General features: G+C 37.2%; 2 protein-coding genes across 5 annotated transcripts in view; one reads left to right on the forward strand and one right to left on the reverse strand.

The window, feature by feature from the left end:
* Positions 1–518: 518 nt before the first annotated feature.
* LOC110443508 lies at positions 519–19647 on the reverse strand. 3 transcript variants are annotated; one of them, XM_021487764.1, is made up of 12 exons: positions 19575–19647; positions 16301–16434; positions 15455–15518; positions 14826–14921; positions 13981–14093; positions 12889–12946; positions 11544–11757; positions 7092–9366; positions 5924–5999; positions 4591–4693; positions 3143–3290; positions 519–1290 (listed from the first exon to the last, which is right to left on the reverse strand). In XM_021487764.1, exons 2-12 carry the CDS (start codon positions 16362–16364, stop codon positions 1154–1156), a joined length of 3348 nt encoding a protein of 1115 aa, XP_021343439.1. In that variant the 5' UTR covers positions 16365–16434; positions 19575–19647; the 3' UTR covers positions 519–1153. The 3 variants fall into 3 exon arrangements, with proteins under 3 accessions (XP_021343439.1, XP_021343438.1, XP_021343440.1); XM_021487763.1 differs by having other exon boundaries at positions 19604–19646; XM_021487765.1 differs by lacking the exons at positions 15455–15518; positions 19575–19647 and having other exon boundaries at positions 16301–16341.
* Positions 19648–19798: 151 nt separating this feature from the next.
* The window catches only part of LOC110443494, a 19131-nt gene continuing 17087 nt past the window's right edge, over positions 19799–21842 (forward strand). Inside the window, exons 1-3 of one of the 2 annotated variants that reach the window (XM_021487730.1) lie at positions 19799–19870; positions 20790–20929; positions 21503–21644. In XM_021487730.1, the coding sequence (XP_021343405.1) occupies positions 20821–20929; positions 21503–21644 (251 nt within the window). In that variant the 5' untranslated portion in view covers positions 19799–19870; positions 20790–20820. Of the gene's footprint in view, positions 19871–19999; positions 20025–20789; positions 20930–21502; positions 21645–21842 lie in introns of those variants that run through there. The other variant, XM_021487731.1, reaches the window with a different exon arrangement.

Raw genomic sequence — 21842 nt, forward strand, 5'->3', positions numbered from 1 at the left:
TTACTTAATTGATTTAGTTAATTTTAAATTCATTCAAATCTAAAACAGAAAATGAGTATGAGTATTAGAATTTGTTTTTCTCTCTAAAATTTGATTATCAACCCTTTCACCACTGTAAACCATAATGGACTCATCCACATCAATGCATGGGAGAGTCTACTAAAGTGACATAAGGGTGAAGGGTTAAGTTACAAGTGTTAGGTAAATATGATAAGCAACAATCGCACGTTTCTTTCTACGGGCACCCTGCGTTATGATTATGTCAAGTGATCACAACATTTTTTTAAACCATCCTCATATGATCCTAGCTAGCTTTTGCGAATACATTAAACACCAAACAAACAATTTAAAAAAAAAGATAATTCAGGTAACAGAATTTTGTTTTAAGGTGTCAAGTTTGCAAATTAATTTTCGAAAATCACATTGCTTTGTTTCCATACAGCTTCAACTCATTCACCCCTGAACTTTCATAATGAACTATTCCAACCTTTGATTTGGAAGGGTTCAAATATGACTTTGGGGTGAATGAGTTCAACCCAAAATTTATTTTATTTTTTACTTCAAATTTGATAGAGATCTATTTTAATTAATTCTGTACGTCCATGAAATTTCAGCAACCATTACGGCACTTCATCACAGATGAATGTCCATAAAAGTGGACCATGAAAATCGAGAGTTAATGTTCAAACTGCTAGGCTCAAAAGTTCAGGAATTTAACCAATCAGAGAGACAGGTTTAAACAGCAGGTTTATAAACACTTTAGTTTAATTAACATCTTTCATTTAATGGATGACCTGGGAGATGATAAATAGGAACAGCTGAGGTAGAAACACAATTTATAATTATTCATTACTTGATAACACTATCAGTGTCTCCAATCGTCTCCGAGTCCAACATATTCTCTTCATCTCTCCAAGTTGGAAACGTTGTCTTCGTCTTTCCATGTCAGACACAATTTATTTATAACCCTAGGATAAAAGTATTCTGTTTAACTTCCCGAGTTATAATTATTCATTACTTGAGAACACTATCAGTGTCTCCAATCCTCTCCGAGTCCGACATATTCTCTTCATCTCTCCAAGTTGGAAACGTTTTCTTCGCCTTTCCATGTCGGACACAATTTATTTATCTCCCTGAGGTAGAAATATTCTCTTTAACTCCCCGAGTCAGAAACATTCTCTTCTTCTTCCGATTCATCTTTGGACTTAAATATTTTTTTCAGTTTCCTTCGTCTCCTAAATGCTGGTCGTATATCACACTCGTCCATATCCTCTTCCTTGTTCAGATAGCCTGTAGGTGGAAAGTCAAATCCTTATTGTTATAATTTAAAATTTAAATCAATTTGGCTACATGTACAGCATACATACACATATAGGAACATGTCAAGTTAATCTGAAGAATCATTGTGGAATAGCTACCTGACTTCTTTTTAGTTTTCTCTGTATAACTGACTATGCTCTGGACTCCTGCAGTTTTTGCTTGACATTTTGAAACAAAATCCACTGAAAATTGAGTCAAAATGAGTCAAAAGGATAAATCTAAGGGTCAAAATTAGTTCTGACCTTTAGGTTTGATAGGAAATATCTTTTTGATTTGTTTTTAGTGTGCAATTTTTAGGGGCCAAATGTTATTTTACATCTGTTATACTGTATTTGACATCGGGATTCTATACTTGATCCTGTGATACTATATAGTTTTATATCCGACTCCAGGATTCTGTACTTAATCCTAGACTAAAATAAGTCTATATTTGACTCTATGATTCTACACTTGACCTGAGATACTATATACTCTTACCCTGGACAGGTGTAACCATAATTTTACTGGTGTGAGATTAATAGATCTCCCACTACCTTGTGGGTGTGACAGAGAAATCTCCTACCCAAGGGGTGATGTTTTTGGTTGTCTAACCCGAAGCTGTGCCAATGATTAGTCAACCAAAAGAAATCACCCCGAGTGTTGGAGATTTCTCTGTTACATCCCCCAAGGTAGGTGATTTCAGTCACAACTCCACAACAGTAGTCTGCCGTGTTTTAAACAAAAACACATATGGATATGATAATCATCATTCACTTATGTTGACATCACCAATAACGGATACACATTTAAATAACGTCACAATTGAACACATGCTCATTGACACGAGGCTATCTCCCCCTAGAGGGTGACAAGCTGATTTTTCTCGGCTTAATCGGGAGACACACCCGTGAAGGGTGGGAGAAATCCTTGTCTCACCCTAGGGTTGAGACGGCAGGAATCTTCCTATTCATAACAATGGTATGATGTCACGTCAACAATACAATGTTGTCATGTCAACAGTCCATCAACATCATTTCAACCCTGAATTTAGCCTGTAACGTTAACATTACATTATATTTATTAAGAGGAAGAGAAAAAGAATCATTCACCCATTGAGGGTGAGATAGGGGAATCTCAACTCCAAGGGGAAAGATTCTTATGTTGCCAAACACTCGGCAAAGCCTCTTGTTTGACAACTTAAAAATCTTCCCCCTCGGGTTGAGATTTCCGTATCTCAGCCCCGAGGGGGCGAGAGATTCTATAAGTCTATATCTGACTCCAGGAGTCTATAAAATCTTGGGCTAAAATAGTCTATATTTGACTCCGGGATTCCATACTTGATCCTGGAATATTTTAGTCTCCATGATATTACTCGAGTGGCATCATTTTCCAAGGGAGTATATGTGTCTGGGGAGGAGTTGAAGTAAGGCCCTTGTAGAATGAAGGGAGTCATTTATCATACAAGCATGCAATATATCCTTTACATTTAGGTAGCACACAATATTAAGAATTTGTGAACTTTAACTTTTCAGATACAGGAGTCCATTTAGAAGAATCTATACACTGTGATGTCAAACTGTTATTTCAATCAAACTTAAATTGTTCTTGGTACTCCAGGGGTTAAAATCACTTACATTCTCCGCACCCCTGGAATATGTTATAGCAAAATTGAAGACACGAGTCCAGCTATTTGAATGGTATCACGGGTAAGAAAAACTGACCAATCGCTAGGCTGATACCAAGCAGAATGAGCTAGTGTAAGATCTCAAATATTTACTCCAAGTCATCACATTTGAAAGTTTCAGTGGTAGAATAGAATAAGAACATCTACGAGTCTACATACCTCTCTCCTCACACTCCTGTGTGTCGGGGAAGCCAATGGACCAGAAATGGGGCGGGGTCTGTGGTGGTACATAGTGGGCACGGTGCTTAGAACAGCTCTGCACTCTCTCTTTGATCTCCTCTTCACCCAAACCCATCGCAGAGTAGTACTGCATCGAACAGAAATATTCAAAACAATCAAATTTGAGGAGCTGATGTCTCCTGCTTCAAACCACCAATAATTGTTACTGCATTAAACAAACAGAAATACTGTATACTGGGAAATTTTCCTCCCTCAACAGTTAAATCAATTTTTGCCCAGTATTAAATTCACCCTTTGCATTTAATTACTATGTTTATTATACATTGTTTACAAATGTTCCGTGTAATGATAAGGTGGTCCTCATTACGGAGAGCGAAAAAGGTAAAAACTTAACTGCAGCGAAATCTTCTTGATAAAAAGTATGGAAAACGATTCAGTTTTAGGAGCTGATGCTTCCGCAGGACTCACCACTAACACTGCTCCTCTAGCTGAAAACTCGTAGATTTCAGCGAGTGAGTTACTGAACATAACTAGTCTATCACTTCACTGATAGATTACATAAACAAATATTTCTCTTTAAAAATCGCTTAAAGAACAGAAAAACTGCACTGTCATTTTCAAAATTATGCCTGAATTTATCATATTTATAGGCAGAGAGTACGTTTACGATTTGAACAAAATTCTCATGTAATACCTGACAGCATCCTGCATCATCACTTGTAAATTGTGTCACAATGGGATAAACTCCATATGAAGGGAGGTAACTCTCATAAAGATATTCATATCAAATGGTAATATTACAAGGCTAAAGCAGTTGACATGAATTCTCTGTAATAGGATTTTTCTATTATTATAATCTTTCAATCATTAATAATTTGATATCAACAGTAAGTTGTAAATCGTACTATACATGAGCTACTAGTTAATTATATATAATATGACAGAAACTCTCTTCCTGATGGCTCAGTAACACTGATGTAGGACTTCTAGCAGAAGCAGTATCAAATAATCCATTAACTAGTCCAAACAAAAAATAGACTAACTCTGTACTTAACAGCCAATCAGAATGAGAAAGACATTATTTGTTTTGTTCTGATCTGAGTTGAAGATAAAGATCAAAAGTGTAGCAATGGGGGAAGCAGATTGATTTTGGTTTCCTTTATCCCCTTCTGTACAGAAGATGCAGAAGAAAACTTTCAATTCTTTACACATATTAGTCAACTAATACAACATGCAGCAGGATATAGCAGGCCTCTTCTTTCCCCAAACCAACAGGAGTTACATATTCAATGGTAAAAAAAATCACCATTACATTAACTCATTCACCCCTAAAGACATATTTGAACTCATAATAAAATCTGAGGGGTGAATGAGATAAAACACCTCACATACCCAGGGGTAAGTCATGATTTAAGTATAGGACTTACCTCATAGCATTCCTTACACTCGTAGCCAATCAGATTACGTCTCTCATTCTGTTTCCTCACCACGCCCACAAAGGCATACTTAGACTCTGCCTTGTCAGGTACCCTGAAACACATCACAAAAGCTTCATTTACAGGATATAGATCTATGTACAAAACTAGCATAGGTGTCAACCTCTGAAACCTCCAATGATCTCCCTCATTCCACATTTCTAATGAGGGAGAAAGTGTGTGAAACGTGACTGAAACCGCTTTGCTCAATTTACCTTTCCTTGTTTGTATCAAAATAACTCAAAAAAACATTCGTTTGATTCAGACACACCTGTTATGATCATTACACACAGGGAGATTGGTAAATTTTGGTCATATTGAGGGAGGGTTGACAGCTATGCACTAGTGGTGTTGGTATTCCCTAATTTACATATTCTGTAGCCCCATTTAGATAGCTTTACTGTTGTAAACCTGAGATAGATTACTGATTAACTCGTTCACCCCATGGTTCATTATGGAATTTCAGGGGTGAATGATTTAAGTGTTGTAAACGTTGAGAGCTTATCAAGTTCTTATACCAAATAAGAAAATCAAAATTCTGACAGAAAACGATCACTTTTCTTTACCTCAGTCAGGAATATTTAAGTAATATGTTATGCTAGATTTTTCCATTACGTCCGATTAGTCACGCCCCTATTCATGAAATTTGGTGGCGATATATTCATTCACAGCTTTTTAATTATAATTAAAAATCTGCATTGAAGATATTCTACTTTTTCATTAATTGTATTGTTTTGATTCTACTTTTAAGATATTCTATATAAGATATAATCTATTCCATGAAATACATTTCCTCCCTCTTTTATCAACATGGACTACTTACTAATTACACTGCAGTTTTCAAATGTAGCTTTAGAAGTACAGAAGCCTATCATATTACTTTGAGGCTGGGATACTTATAAACTACAATTATATAAAATGGCATGCACGAAAAAAGATCATTTACCTTCAGCTAACATTCTGTGGTGTGCCATATATTAGTTGGAATTACAGAAATGCAAATGTATATTGTAGAAACAGCAGCTAAGCTGTGGAATGGTATCACGTAATTTTCACTTAGTTACATTTATACTATTTTATAGATATTATCAGTTTTTTCTTTTTTTTATACTGAAACAAAAATTTCAATCTATACATCCTAAAAAGTACTTTTTTAAAAAGATTTTTTTTGGTGACGCCCCTTTTTTGTAATTCCATTGCATACAAACTCTGTATGTTCTGTTCAATTTGAAAAGTAATTATAACTTATCCCATCCCTGTCAGTCTATACTAAGTTTGACCGTACTTATCAAAACTGTCATTAAGCCGTGCAACGTGTTCCTGCTCCTCTTCTGATTTACCAGGATCCTTCTCTTTGGTATCTGTAACATAAGATATAAACATACACTACTCATTGGTATTTGTATAGTAAATGTATAGTAAAGCACTTTTCTACGAGAATTCCTTTACAAAATTCATTTACCTGCAGCTATATGAGATATTCACACATAAGAATGTTTCGAAAAATGAAATTATGTCAAAACATGACAAATGAACAGAAAATGAATTTTTCAATAAACTATAAATGTGATTGTAAGACACAGATGTCTCCTTGCCATATTTACATGTAGCCAGGGGCCAAGGTCAAAGTTCAAGATTACTAAAAGTCATATGATACAACATGGTGTACAAAGCATTAACTCATGATCATTCACCCTAAGAAACATTTGAACTCTTCCAATTCAAAGGTTGGAATAGTTCATTATAAAACTTCAGGGGTGAATAAGTTAACATGTGAATTATGTGACCCTATACAAAATACCTAGTATGAGCTGATAGTGATAGCCAAGGGTTAGCTGACAATGTAGACAATTTTAAATCATAAACTTTCAGAGTAACTAACTATTTTCCAAGACAGTACAAACACATACTACATCATAGTACATGCAGTATAAAGAAGTACATGTATATATAGTAAAAGATCTCTATAATGCCACCATTTGTCCAGAAAAAAGTTTGGCACTATGAAGGAGTTTGCAATAAATTGAGGGAAATGTTTAAAGGAATTCATCAGAAAACAAGTAAAAGGAACATTGAAATATGTTAGCAGTAAATGAGGCCTGCAAATTAAATGAAACGAGGGGCACTATATTGAGGTTTTACTGATATATATGGGACTTACATGAGATTCCATTTCATATGAAATTTATGAAACGAGTCTAAGAATGGTTCAATTCAGCAAGCCTCTGGCGAGCTAAAAGGAAAAATTCATGACAAGTTTAATAAATTCGCCATTTTGACTCCAGTGCGTAAGCCTGTAATGTCTTGAACTTTTCCTAGGCGTGACATCACAATTGAAACTTACAACCAATCATGGGGCTGATAGGTCATATTACATGGGTTAATACGCCAACAAATATGACATGGGTATATTCACTGAATAACACAGTACATTGTGTGATAAATATACCTACCTTCTAAAGTGTAGCCAGTTGTGACGATGGCACGTTTTTTCCTTGACCCAAACTTTACACTTCGTGAGCTACAAGGAATACTCTGAGAATCCTCGTCAATACATGTCGAGGTTAGACGCCGCGATTCAGTCTCATTGTCTCCATGTTCCAAATCATCGATTCGAAAATCTCTCAGAGTGGCCACGCTGTCGTTTAAAGAGGGGACGTGGATTTCATCGAAGTCGAACTCTACAGAGGCACTCTCCTTTATTCCAGCACCCTCTTGTTTATGGAACGATAACTGCTTTCTTGTCGGAACTTTTTCCAAGATAAGTTCTGAATCTTCGTCACACAGCACTGACAAATGTACATTCGGATCCATACTTCCATTTCTACTTAAAGCATCACAATCAACAGATGACAATTTTTTCTTTCCGAAGTAACTTTTGTGTTCGGACTGTTTCTCCAGTCTTGCCGAATCAGGTGACATTGTTTCATCTAAGTCAATTACATTTGACATTTGACCCCGCAGAATCGTTGACCCCTTGTAAGGTGACCTTTGACCATGTACAATTGATGACCCCTTGCCAGGTGACCTTTGACTCTGTACAAATGATGACCCCTTGCCAGGTGACCTTTGATCATGTACCATTGATGATCTCTTACCAGGTGACCTTTGACCACTTAGCATGGATGACCCCTTGTCAGTCCATGCAGCTCTTTTCAGAGGACTTTCCGATGAACAGTGGCGACTTCTGTTTTTCTTGGAAGGTATCACTGGTTTTTTGAAAGGTGGAGTATTTTCCTTCGTTGTGTCTTCCACATCTTCCTCTGTGACATCACCTCCAATTCTGTAGCTACTCGGACGCTCCGTGTCTCTCAGCGACAATTGTATTGCTTTCTGTAGATCCTCTTCTTCCTGTGAGTCAGTTTTCTTCTTTCTTCTTCTTGGAGGACTGTTGTTGAAAACTTGACTCAGAGTAGTCTGGCGTAGTTGCCGTGACGATAAGGAATCATCGTTGCTGGTGACAAGTTCCACTTTACTCCCTTTACCTAACTTTAGGGCTTTCTTTTTTGGTGATTTACTGTTGGGAATCAAAGGTTCAAAGGAGACAACAGACAAGCTTGATCCCCTTGAATTCATTCTTGTCTTTGATCTTAAAATACATGGAGACTCATCCTCGTCCACTTGGTCAAGTTTCTCCTTGAAACACAGTTCTTCAGCTCTCTTGCTAGTTTTTTCTTTCAAACTTGACCTTGGACTGTCAATAATTGTGATGTCATCGTCCATCAAATTAGAACCCCTCAGTATGGATGGAGATTCCGGCTCCTCCCCAACTTCCTCCGTCTTTGACCCCTGGAGAAGTGACGGAGACTCTATACTGTCTTCTTGTACACCCCCTACCTTAGTGATAGGGGATTGAAGCAGAGCAGACGGGGACTGACAATGTGAATTCGTCTGCAGATTTGTCTTCTGTGAGGTTCTAGTACTTTTCCTTTCCTCACGAGAATTCTGCTTTCCATTTACAAGCTTCTCTTGAGCCAGCAGCAAGGTTTCTCTTTTGAAAGGTTTAACACTTAGGAACATGTCATCTTGTTTTGACGGCCCATCCTGTTTCCTATCTCTGTTAGACCTTGTGCACTTATCACTATCTTTTTCCCTCTGTGACCCTTTGCAGGTAATACTCTCATTTTGTTGAACACATCTACCTGAAACTTGAGACCTACTATTTGAAGTAACATTGATTCCATCAGAAATTGTCTTGGCAACTCTCCTCTCACATCGCTTCTCCTCCTCCGTCTCCATAACAACACTCTGACCACTGAGCTGCATTGTTCGGCGACTGACAACATTCCTCATGTCCGTGGGGCAGTCTTCGCCATCTGATGACGGAGGACTACACAGCACACTTCGTAAACTGTAGTTCTGGCTTGGTGCACGTTTTATCGTTGACTGTGTACAAATTTCCTCTTCTTCTTCTTCTTCTTCTGATGATGATGGGTATGCATCAAAAAAGTTCACAGTTTCCGGAATGATCTGAATATCTGTGGCACAAACCTCTTCAACATTCCCACCAGTCTCCCCCCCCTGCCTCTGACCTCCACCCTGATCTCTTTTCCTGTATACATTAGGACTGCGTAAACTATCATCCAATGAAACTATTTCACTCCCAGCACTGACATTTGATTGGTTGTAGAGGTCACATGTCTCAGGAACCAGAATATGCTCTTTTTTTCCCCCTGATGAATCATTTCTCTTAGCAATTTTTTGTCGTTTCTGGTCTGGGGAAATTGTCTGTAAATTAGAAATATAAGCATATACAGATTTTTAAAAAAACATTTGAACAAGTCTTTTAATTTTATTCTTTTACATAAAAGTGTAAAAAAATAGCAGCATTGTGTTATCATTTTTCTAGTTTTGCACATGTGCCTGACTGATCTCACCACAAGTCTATTTTTAGTAACAGTTACAGTGACCTTGACCTTAGAAAAAAATTTGAACCCCTTTTTGCAAATCTATATCTCCAAGTGTATTACCTTGTCAAATTTTTAGATATTTTGATTTCCAAGATAATCTTGAGAAACGAAAGTGTAGACCGACGGACAGACACTGTGATTACTATAGGGGCAGGTCCTAATGAGCCATTTCAATGTATTATCCATGAGTTTTCTGCCAGAGTGTATTATCTGGTAATAATATTTAACAATTGATGATTTGAGGTTCTTATATACCGCTTTATCACAACCTAGTTTGTAGGTCGTCTCAAAGCAGCTCACAAATTATTATCTGTGGTTATAGGCCTTTGCAACCAGCCAATATCTTTCTCAACTCCCTCGGAAGCATACAGCCGGTGCTGCCATTTCGGCGCTCACAGCTAGCATTCTTCAATTCTAGCACTGCCCAACCACGTACTCATTTACAGCTGAATAGACTGGAACAGATACAACACAGTGCTGTGCCATGACTCGAACCTGCAACCCTTCAGTTACAAGCCTTGTGTCCTACCACTAGACTACCATGCCTCATAAGACTGTTAGATTATTTTACAAAATGCTATATTTCAGCTTTTAGGCTATCCCCCAGTATATATAGGTAGTATGCAGAAAACTATCGTACAAAATAGGTCACCTTAATTGGCCTAATTATTTTGAGAAGGAAATGCTAGAACTATGGATAAATATATACTCTTTTGAGGTTTTACAATTGAAAAGCTGATTTGTTAAAAACTTCCATGATCAGTTCATTTCTACCCATTGTTGTATTAGTGATACTGTTTACTGCAGGGTTTGGAATTTGATATTTAGATCACGAGCATGCAGGTAGATTTTGAAAAAAAACAACAGAACTAGCTGGACTTCTTAATTATATTCGTGTGGAATTGTACACCCTGTCACTGTTTTATGAGCACATGAAAACTGATTTCAAAGAAAAACAAGCCATTCAATTTGATACGTCTCGCCTGTGCCCCACTCTGACCATCACATAGCAAGTTTGGTTGGTCTAGCACACGAACATAATGATGATGAAGATGCTGTCAAAGTCAATGGACCATGAAAGGTAGGCCGCATCCAGCATTTGATGCATGAGTTGAGATGTACTACCTAAGATGCATCTATGGTCCAAGTTTGGTTGGTCTAGCACACGAACATAATGATGATGAAATGCTGTCAAAGTCAATGGACCATGAAAGGTAGGCCGCATCCAGCATTTGATGCATGAGTTGAGATGTACTACCTAAGATGCATCTATGGTTCAAGTTTGGTTGGTCTAGCCCACGAACATAATGATGATGAAATGCTGTCAAAGTCAATGGACCATGAAAGGTAGGCCGCATCCAGCATTTGATGCATGAGTTGAGATGTACTACCTAAGATGCATCTATGGTTCAAGTTTGGTTGGTCTAGCCCTTATACTTTCAGTGAAACCGCTACTTCGTGGTGGTGGGACGAAAAATATCTTACATGCACCGACATTTGAAATTTATAGATAAGTTTAAGACTATTTCTTACCACTAGACCTGAACTACCTAGGTGAAATATTATGAGGATTATTTTTTTCATCTGGCAGGCTCAGTGTGTTCATTAAATTCTAATTGACATTAACATGCAATAAAAAGCACAATATGGACCTTTCGGACCAGAAACAATTTTCCAGTAAAATCTAAACAAAAATTATATGCCTTTAACACCTTAAACACATACATTCTAAGAGGAGACAAACTGGACAAAAATAACAACAGCTGACACAGAAAATGTGTACCTGTGTTATTACATTGATTATGAACATAATATGGACTTTTGGGACCAAGCTCATTTTACTGAAAAATCTGAACAATTTTTTCTTTCCTTTAACGTCTTATTATAAATACATTCTTAGAGGAAACAGAGAAGACCACAGTTAAAACATCACAAGTTGCAGGAAATATAATATGCTATTATTATGATTATGTATTTGTTTCGTTTTCTGTGTACCTCTGCAGTGTATCTGTGCCGTTTCTGGCCCCGAGATAAACAGAGTTTTGTCCCCTTGTTCTGCCCACCTGGTCCTGACACATCTGAGCTCACTGAAACCATGTCCCTGTCCTTCAGTGGTGTTGTCCGCATGGTGGAGTCTGGACTCTGCTTCCTGCTGGATGGTCGAATCGATACTGCCTTTGCTTCATCTTGTTTTTTTGGAGTGGAAAACCTGTGTGGTCAAGTAAACAGACATCAAGTATCAAAATTTATCAATTGAAGTTGTATAGGGTAAGGGGATAATTATTTTTCTTGCATCCTTTTATTTCAGTCACAACACCACCGACAATAGTCTGCCATGTTTGTAAACAAAAACACATGTGGGATATACATATCATCATTCGCTTTTGATGATGTCACAATTGCCGGTGACACATTTTAATGACGTCACAATTTCTTCAAAACCTCTCCTGCCAAGCACTTGATTATGACGTCATCTATGACCCCCACCCCCACCCCCCACCTCATTTTATCTTAGTAGTGTTTTTTTCTGGGTGGCTTCTGACAGGGAAAATACTGGAATTTGAGAGCAGTAGGCCATTTTCAGTCAATATCAAAATTAAGAGGGGCCAATCTATGTAAAATTAAAAGAAAATTGGAACATGTAGGGGTCAATTTCAGTCTTGAGGGGTCAATGGCCCCATGACCCCCTCCAGGATTATCCCTACATCTGTCATACCCTTGGGGGTAACATAATTGAAACACAGATTACTGCTTTTTACCCACGCCATGGTTCAAACAGTGTCAAACATTAGACTTCTTGGCCAATGGAGAAGCTGTCAGTCAGAAAATCTAGTCTCAAAGCTGATCAATACATAAGTAGACGTCACGGGTGACTGGGGATGTCATGCTTTATACCTAAAGCTTACTTGAGGAGGGCAGTCAAATGTTCAAGATCTCAGTGCCAAAGGATGAGGCGGTGAGGGTTGTTGCGGGGTTAATGTCAAACACTCTCGACATCAAGGTGAGTGGGGCTGTCAGATATTCTAGATCTCAAAGCCAACCAGGGCCGTCAAATATTCAAGAACATCTCACGGATGACTAGGACTGTCAAACACTCTAGACCTCAAGGTGAGTGGGGCTGTCAGATATTCTAGACCTTATATAGCCAACTGGGGCTTTCAAATACTCTAGACCTCAAGGGTGACTGGAACTGGTAAATGCTTTAGACCTCCTGCTAGCCAGGGCTTATTTCAAGGTGGTGCAACACTAAAACTCTGATACCTCCACACTAGGTTCTAGGGACATTATGAAATCCAGTCAGCTATACACATTTCTAGTTACTACTTAAATAATAAAATACCTTAGCTTGAGTTTTGGCAGGAGTGATTCTCCACCTGAAACTTCTGTCAATCTTGCATCTGAAACAAAACACACAAGAATTTCACATGCAGTAGTTTTTCAACCATCTCTCCGTAGGAGCCTGTGCCATTTGTATTTTGAATCTTTTGTGGCATTAACTGTTAAAAATTTGTATATTTTCATAAATGTACATGTATTATACAACTGCTGAACATTTTTAATGTATTAATTACAAAACTCAAAACAAAATTAGATTATCGCTATTTTTGAAAAGAAAAACAAAAAATCACTAATTTTGGGAAAATACAGCTTAAACTCGCTCTGGGATGGGTAACAATTTTCGACATGAAATTCCATAAAATTTAAAGACAAAGACATTTATAATTCATGCTAATACTGATTCTGGTTGTTTCTCTGAGCATACAGAAAATTGTTCAACAGCATCTTATAAGGTAGTACATTTTCTACAACATAGTGCTACATATAAGTTCTATGAACCCTATCATTCAAATACATTTAGTAAAATAAAAGTCACAGATAATTACCTGTGTGACATACTAACCTAGTAAAGTAATGACAAGTGTGACTTTTGTGACCTACTTACAAAGTAAGGCAATGATCCTGTGTGACCAGTTTTGACATACTTACTTAGTAAAATTATGACCGGTGTGACCTATTGTGACCTACCTATCTAGTAAAGTAATGACAAGTGTGACTTTTGTGACCTACTTACAAAGTAAGGTAATGACTGGTGTGACCTGTTGTAACCTACTTACCTAGTGAGGTAACTACTGGTGTGACCTACTAACCTAGTAAGGTAACTACTGGTGTGACCTGTTGTAACCTACTTACCTAGTGAGGTAACTACTGGTGTGACCTACTTACCTAGTAAGGTAATGACTGGTGTGACCTGTTGTGACCTACTTACCTAGTGAGGTAACTACTGGTGTGACCTACTTACCTAGTAAGGTAACTACTGGTGTGACCTACTAACCTAGTAAGATAATGACCGGTGTGACCTACTAACCTAGTAAGGTAATGACCGGTGTGACCTACTAACCTAGTAAGGTAATGACCGGTGTGACCTACTTACCTAATAAGGCAATGATCCTGTCCTTTTCCTCCAGACTATCACTGTACGACTGCCTTAGTGTGTCTAGAGATTTCTGTAAGGTCTCACACATGGTACACTTCACACCCACTTCCCTGTACGGAAAAATAAATAGCATTTGATACTAAAATAACATAGTTTTATATCATAACAAGAGTTCCACGAAAGTGGATACGTGACCTGGCGGTAAGCTGGGAGATTACGAAGAAATAGATACGCTTTTCATTTCAAGAAATAATGTTGGAAGTTATTTACTATTTTTGGTAACAGTGACCTTGACCTTTGACCTTCGGGCCTGAAAAGCAATCCCAAGCAAGCACTTTTGGTAAGGAAGCACTGCATGAAGTTTGAGTTTGATCGGCCCAAGGAAACTCAAGTTATCGCACGAAAACCTCTGTGCGGACCCCGCCGACACCGACATAGCAATACCTATGTGTCACCAGCTTTTCGCAGGCGACACAAAAAAAGAAATAAGAGCACAATAAACCACTCCTTTTTAATACCTTTCATTCATGTGATGGCTGTGATTTTGACATTTCTGTAGACAAAGTTTAGTATGTAATACAAATGATTTATTTGATATGTTATTAATGGGCCTATTTTTCAAAAGGTACCCATTTGAAAAAAGAAAGAATCGCATATGATGAATGCGAAACAATTTGTCAGAGGCCCCCACCACTCAACAATGTTGGAAGTGATTTAATACAAAAAAAGTTCGGCAGATGTGGATTTATACCTACCACTATGATTCACATCTTTATCATGAAAAACCAACAACATTTATCTATTGTCCACAAATCATAAACAGAGTGTATTTCCCCTCTAACCTGGAGTGGAGCTTGCTGACAGTGTCGAGTAGGTTAGCCACTTCCTTACACAGACCTCGGTTCTCCACTCTCTGGGCATGGTATTCATCCTGACATCTAAAACAAGATATGACAGTATGTTTAACAATAATGGTTACAGTATATAACAAGAGGCGCAGTGGCCTGAACAGCTCACCTGATCTTAAGTTATATAACCTAGTATGTTCAATAAGTTACATGTCTATAAAAATCACAAAATAAAATACAAGTGGAAAGCAGGCAGAAATTTAATAATGAAAGTCTTTAATGTTTTCGTTGTTTCTATTCCGTCTTTGCGTATTGCAGAGTTATCTTCTCTTGGGAGCAGGTATTGATTGTTACGTCATTAATTTGTGCGAGAAAATTACATTGTTTTCTCAAAAAGTGATGACGTTACTCTCACAAACAAGTGACGTAACAATCAATACCTGCTCCCAAGATAAGATAACTCTGCAATACGCAAAGACGGAATACCAGGCTAATCACTGGTACATCAGGCAAGTATACATTCCTAATTACAAAACAAATTCCTTGTCTCCAGTTATATAACATACCACAGATCTAGAGGTATAACAAAGCACACTGAAAATGAATTTATATTTCCAACTTACTTTTGCTTTTGTGCTTTCAATTTTTCAAATCTTTCTCTCCATGAATCAGTTTTATCTTTTAATTCTGAAAAAGGGAAGGAAATTAACACTGATGTATCACAGAATTTCCACTGACCTTATATTTTAATTGACAAGACAAAACTGTCCCTAAATGAAACCTGTCAGCACATTTATGATAACAGGACCGTTAACTTATTATAAGAACAACAGACAGGGACTATAAACATTTTCTATGTCATTCCTGGCCTGGGTCCAGGACTTTTTCAGCTGAGGAAGCCCAGGGTCCTGCCATCGTTTCTGTAAACTGTCCATACCTGGGTACTTTGTTTACCACTTTGATGACTGAAAGTGATATGACTGCACAAGTGCCATTACTTAGATACCCTTGACATCTGATATATATTTTTATCAAATAAAGACTAAGTACTGTAGATAAGTGTTGTACCTAATATATATAAAAGGTCTTTTTCCACCAGAATATATGACAAGCTACAGCAGGCCTGGCCAGCTTGTGACAGTGATTTTGCTATAGCTACTGTACATGTACATATACCACACTGTTCCATGAGGATGGGAGGGGCAGGGGACCTGTACATTATGAATTTCAGAAATATTAACAAAAATAAATCAAACTTAGAATAAAATGGTAAATTTTGCTGATTTAAGGAAATTATAGATACAATGTATTGCCAAGACCACTAGCTCATCACCTAGGCCTGAAATCTGTGGAAAATAGGTCTAGTGAATTTGACAAATATTTTAGCAAATCCACAAAAATTGGGGACCTTATTTTTTTTTTATATGGTATGTGCATGTATCATTACATCACTTGTAGACAAACCAGACCTTTAAGTTCCCTGCTGTGGATCTGTGCTAGTTCTCTGTACACTTCATTAAAACTCCTTTCCATGGTGTACACTTTTCGTAAGCTTCTGAAGCACAGCTTCAATAGTTCATCAAGTCAAGAAAATAGCGTCCTCCTGAGGGAAACAAAAGTTAAGATTATTACAGGTAAGTTAGAATGAGGACACTGCTTTACAGTGATAGGTGTGTCTAAGTAAAAACTCAGAGGAACATTATCATGTGTTTTCATTTCATCGTGTATTTGATTTAAGTTATAAACATTGTGATGGTAAATAGTAACTATATTACCAAAAGGAAGGACGGATGACCATGAGGGGTTGTAATCATCAACCTGTTTTTTTGACAGAAAATTAAACTCTAGATCTGAGACTATGCCTATAACATCAGCCCATGTGCCAATTAGCCCCTTCTAAGTGCCACCTGGACCGGTACCACTTCCACTGATAAACAAAAGCAGCCTATCTTATATTATATATATAATTATCTCTAGTAGGATTAAAATTCAACAGAAATTCAAGTCTAGAGTTATGTGCCATACCAGTAAGTCCTTTTACAATTTTGTACGTTGTTGTATTTTCACGTTGTTGTATTTTCCCATTGTGTTCTATGTTGTTGTTTTTTTAAATATATTTTCCTGACCTTGTTTATCATCCCAAGTTGAATGAGATTTTGGCACAAAAGAAGAAAATTATCCAGCATATATTCTATAGGTTATATTTATATCATTACTCATTTCTAAGAATTTTAACCATAACTCCGGTCCTTTGGTATGAAAAAATATGCACAGAACAATTTTTAAAGCAAAATTTAACATTATTTCTATAAGAATGACGTCAAAAGTAACTTAGAATACAGAGATCAAAAAATAATATCTCAAAATGGACATTTTAATTGTATAAATATTACAACTGAATCGAAGCACTGAATACTCTCCCCAACTGTATTATTTTTTGTGCATGTGCAATTTGTTTCAAAATGGGACACGTACGACACTTTATCTAGAGTTTGGAGGGTCAAGCTGGTTTGACTGCTGCAATTCTCTTTCACGCGCTGACCTCAACCTCATTCATATTAAAAAAAGTGGCAGGCTGACTGCGATAAACTTTGAAACTCTGAAATGACGTGTGTTTTTGGAGGAAACAGAGTTCATGTCCGCGGTAGGAGAATACTGTAATAGGGGGAGGTCCGGAGAGGGTTTTGCATCCGTTGTCACTCCGTTAAATCCGTTTCGTGATCGTATAGTTTTTAGCAATGGTAACGAGTCGACAATTTCCCCTGGAGTCCTCTCTAGACCTTGCCTCTTTCGTCAGGTTACAGACCTGTTTTCACTACAGGTTCGAACGCTGGATGTAGTGGTAATACCAGCAATTGATTCAATAACTCAACAAGGTGCACGTGTTTAAAAAACAAGTAACTGTTTATTAACAAGACGGAATGAATATGTACAACAAGTTTAACAAATACAAAGCATGGCATTAGTGCCAAACAATGACAACTAATGTTAAGAAACCCAATCCCTACGTATGTAGAGTAATGGCCTATCCTACCTAACAGTACTACCAGTAGACTACGACCACGTGCTCCTAGCTAGCTCCCTATAGATCTACAGCGAACCACCATGTATCGATGCCTAAGCCCGAAGCCCCTGACTATCCCTTAATACATGTACTGTAGTTCCTATAGCACTCTATATATCCCAGGAACGATCTCTTCATGTAGTCCAACGGTATTGGTACTGTTAGCAGCACCTCGACCCATGTTTTGCACTGTTAACAGCGCATGAGGCGGTAATGTTCTCCTCACCAGGAGAAGTGGGTCGGCTCACCGACCCTGTCAAGGCACTGATCCCCGCCCGGACCCGCTGTTTTATACCCCCTGCTCGCCCCACCAAATAGCCTCGAAGATGAGTGATCAACTGTTAATCTCGAACCCAGCCTCACCATCTAAAAGCATGTGAGCGAGGAGCGGGAACCTATTCCTGTTATTACTATCACCCACTTCCGGCCGTCTCAAAAGTGTAAACACACAGATTTCAGCACTTGTATCGTAGCAGCTGATCGCCAGGAATCCTACACTGAACGAAAAGCCCTACCCTACATAAGGGTGAATAACACAGAAAGTAACAGAGCCCTGTCTCTAAATCATAAACAACAATTATACTTAACAAAGTAATACAAATGTGAGAAGTAAACAACCTACCCTCCCACAATACATTTTACGTACATATAGGAGGTTTTTAAAAGAAAAATTATCACTCTTACCAATGGTACTAAGGGACAGTACAGTACCCAAATTGGATCACCAAACTATAATTTTTTTAAATCATTGAAAAATCTGAGAAGGAATTTTATAATATTAATTTATGGTTTTATCAAAGAAAGAATATTGATGGGTGTTAATTCTTACAAACGAAATTAGCACCCGAGGCTCACTTCAGATATTTATAGAACGCTCTGAAGTCACCAATCAACGTCTCCGGTTTTTGCGAATGTCAAGACCGAAAACAGATCAAGGCTTGAATTTTGTAGTATCGTACGCTTCAAAGAAATATTTTTTTTGTCAGCATTAACATTTTATGATGACCTTTAGAATTTATATGACAAAAAGTATTTCTATACTGTGAATTTATTCCTATTGTTCAAAGCACAATGCATATTCGTCGCACGCACCAATCTTTAAAAACTTAATCAAAATATTGACATTTGAGTTTGAATTACGTTTTCTTGCACTATTTGAACTTAAAAACTAATCATCTGTAGACAAAAAATGGTGCATGGCTATCTATTCTAACTGATTTATTTACACAATTATTTATTTTATAGATTTGGGTACTGATCCGATTCGGGTAATGCCTCCTTAAGCATTTCCCCGTAGATCAACTAGAAATGTTGTTTTTGATGCAAGAAAGTTAGGTGGGTTTGACATTTCGACATCGATAGCTTTCCTCCCTTCTCCTGTATATTTATAATCATTGGGATGGGGTCGTCATGTTTACCGAAAGTCGATCTTAACCGCTAACACATGTATACTTATTTTAAACAATTTAGTTTAGGTCCAAATATATCTGTAACAAATTATCAGGTCCCTGTGTATTAGACATGTAACGAACCCCTGTGCGCAGTGTACCTGTACAGTACATGTGAACACACATCATCAGTGTCTGAACATCAGTTACATCAGAAAACTTTAGTTTATAAAATAATAAAAGAGTCAAATATTAGCAAATTGCAAGGAAAATAAAACAAAAATACATTACATGGGTCGATAATCATAAAATAAACACACCGCAGACTTCTCCTTTTTGTAAGTAGCGCCATTTTGAAGAAATTGCCGTATGTGAAACGTCCATATGTCGTTAAAAGTTTTACCTCTTTCCAATTTTATGTCTTCTATTTTGAAGTTATGAGAAAGGTTATTTGATCGACAAAATATTGTTTAATATACAAAATTTATTTGAATACTCTGGCATTCCCAAGTATTTTTAACATTTTTTTTCGGTATCAGAAAAGTTACCGGAAGTAAACAATTTTTGACAGGGAGCGAGCTTGATTGGTAACATTTTATGTTGTCACTGTCTATTTTATCGTATTTTATCTCTCCAATATTAAGTTGAAGATATTTATGCATCAAGTGGATGTAGAAACCGTCCACAAAGGCCCTATATTGTTCTTTTGGGCAGTGATACCATATTTCAAGCGTTTAATTTGTACGACATGACACAATATTTGTTTAAAAAAAGTCATTATTGTTCAATTCTCAGGGTTCAAAAAATGCTGAGACAGACAGAAATAGCTAAATGTTTAACTACTAATTAATTAATACATTTTTTTCTATTTATAATGCATATGTAATTAATAAAGTAAATAACTTTTTACTCTGTGACACAGTTCAGTCAGTGATTACAAACATTCACATTCTTGTTTAATCAACTAGTTTTACCATCCTCGATATCCAGGGGTTATGCTCACTTTTGCTCTCTGCACCCCTGGAATATGTCACAGCAAAATTGAAGGCACGAAGATAGCTGTTTGATTTGTCTCGGGTAAAAAAAACCTGACCAATCGCTAGGCTGATACCTGTCCTTTGAAGATTACAAAGGAGAGACGCCCGACTTCAGAGCCTGTCAATTTTTACCATTACGTGACCGTGAGATTTTTTTGATGTACATCAAAGGATCAAACTAGTCTTCTCGTCGCATTCACAAGGTGCTGCACATTGAGCCTTCAATTTTGCTTTGACTTTTTCTAGGGGTGTAGAGAGCGAATGTGAGATAGGACTATAAAGTTGGCTTCATATTTGCGCTATCACAAGGAGGCAAGCACATCACAACATACCCTGTCTCCTGCATACACACATGCAAGCTCGCATACACTACACACATAAAGGCACGTGCTTAAATGACCATAGCTGTAAATAGGAAAATTAAAAAAAAAAAAAATGCTACATATATTTTTTTTCTGTATTGCTCCAGCCCATTCCTGTTGTTCCAGCCAGCCTTCAACATGGATGGTGATTGGGTGTGTAACGATGGAGATGAAGGATTTGATGATGGAGACGAAGCTGAGGAAGAAAATGTTCCGATGGACGTCAACTTGGCTACAGAAGGAGAGGGTAAGATGTGACTTCTATTTTAATCATCCTCGATATCCAGGGGTTACGTATACGATCACTTTCACTCTCTGCACCCCTGGAATATGTCAACAATATTGAAGGCACGCTGCTAGCTGTTTGATTGGTCTCAGGTAAAAGATGACAGAGGAGCGATGTATTTTAATATGTTTGTTTAATGATAAAATTCATGGATTTTTTAATGTACTTACATATATTGTACATTGTATAAAGATTCCCCAATGGTTAGTTATCATGTAAATAATGTAACTGATATTTAACTGGAGTAAGTTGACTTTTAAATTGTATAAATTGTATAAGAAACCTTGCAGAATCCTTACATCTAGGGGATGTGAGTTAAGTGTATAAAGTAGAGGAATTGCATATTAGCCGAAAAAACCCAGCTTTTTATTTAATGTGAATACCATCAGGTGAGTAATACAAGCCTAATAGGCCTCTTGTTTTTATATTTTTTTTGAGATTAAATATCTTTGTGTAGAAAAACGAGTTCTTAATTATTGTTTGACAAAACCAACAACATTGAAAAAAAAAGAAAAAGAATTCAATTGTTTCCAGACGAGCTTTTGAATGGTCCTCGAGCCAGTGTATTCTACATGGTGCCACAGACGGAGGATAAAGGCAAAGACTTCACAAAAAGTGAAGTAGAGGAAATGATGAAATCTGAAGAGTACCAAAAGAAAATTGATACTTGTCATTTGTAAGTCATGTAGTAGCATTCAGATACTTGTCATTTGTAAGTCATGTAGAAGCATTCAGATACTTGTCATTTGTAAGTACATGTAGTAGCATTCAGATACTTGTCATTTGTCAGTACATGTATAGTAGCATTCAGATACTTGTCATTTGTAAGTACATGTAGTAGCATTCAGATACTTGTCATTTGTAAGTACATGTA

Source organism: Mizuhopecten yessoensis, unplaced genomic scaffold (assembly GCF_002113885.1).
Source record: "Mizuhopecten yessoensis strain PY_sf001 unplaced genomic scaffold, ASM211388v2 scaffold716349, whole genome shotgun sequence".
Classification (NCBI taxonomy): Eukaryota; Metazoa; Mollusca; class Bivalvia; order Pectinida; family Pectinidae; genus Mizuhopecten; species Mizuhopecten yessoensis.

Coding starts and splice junctions, on each gene's coding strand:
- LOC110443508 (XM_021487764.1), bottom strand. CDS start 16,364: ATGGAAAGGAGTTTTAATGAAGTGTACAGAGAACTAGCACAGATCCAC. Junction 14,922..15,454: donor TTGAAAGCACAAAAGCAAAA/GTAAGTTGGAAA, acceptor ATCTTGTTTTAG/ATGTCAGGATGAATACCATG. Junction 14,094..14,825: donor GTCAGCAAGCTCCACTCCAG/GTTAGAGGGGAA, acceptor TTTTCCGTACAG/GGAAGTGGGTGTGAAGTGTA.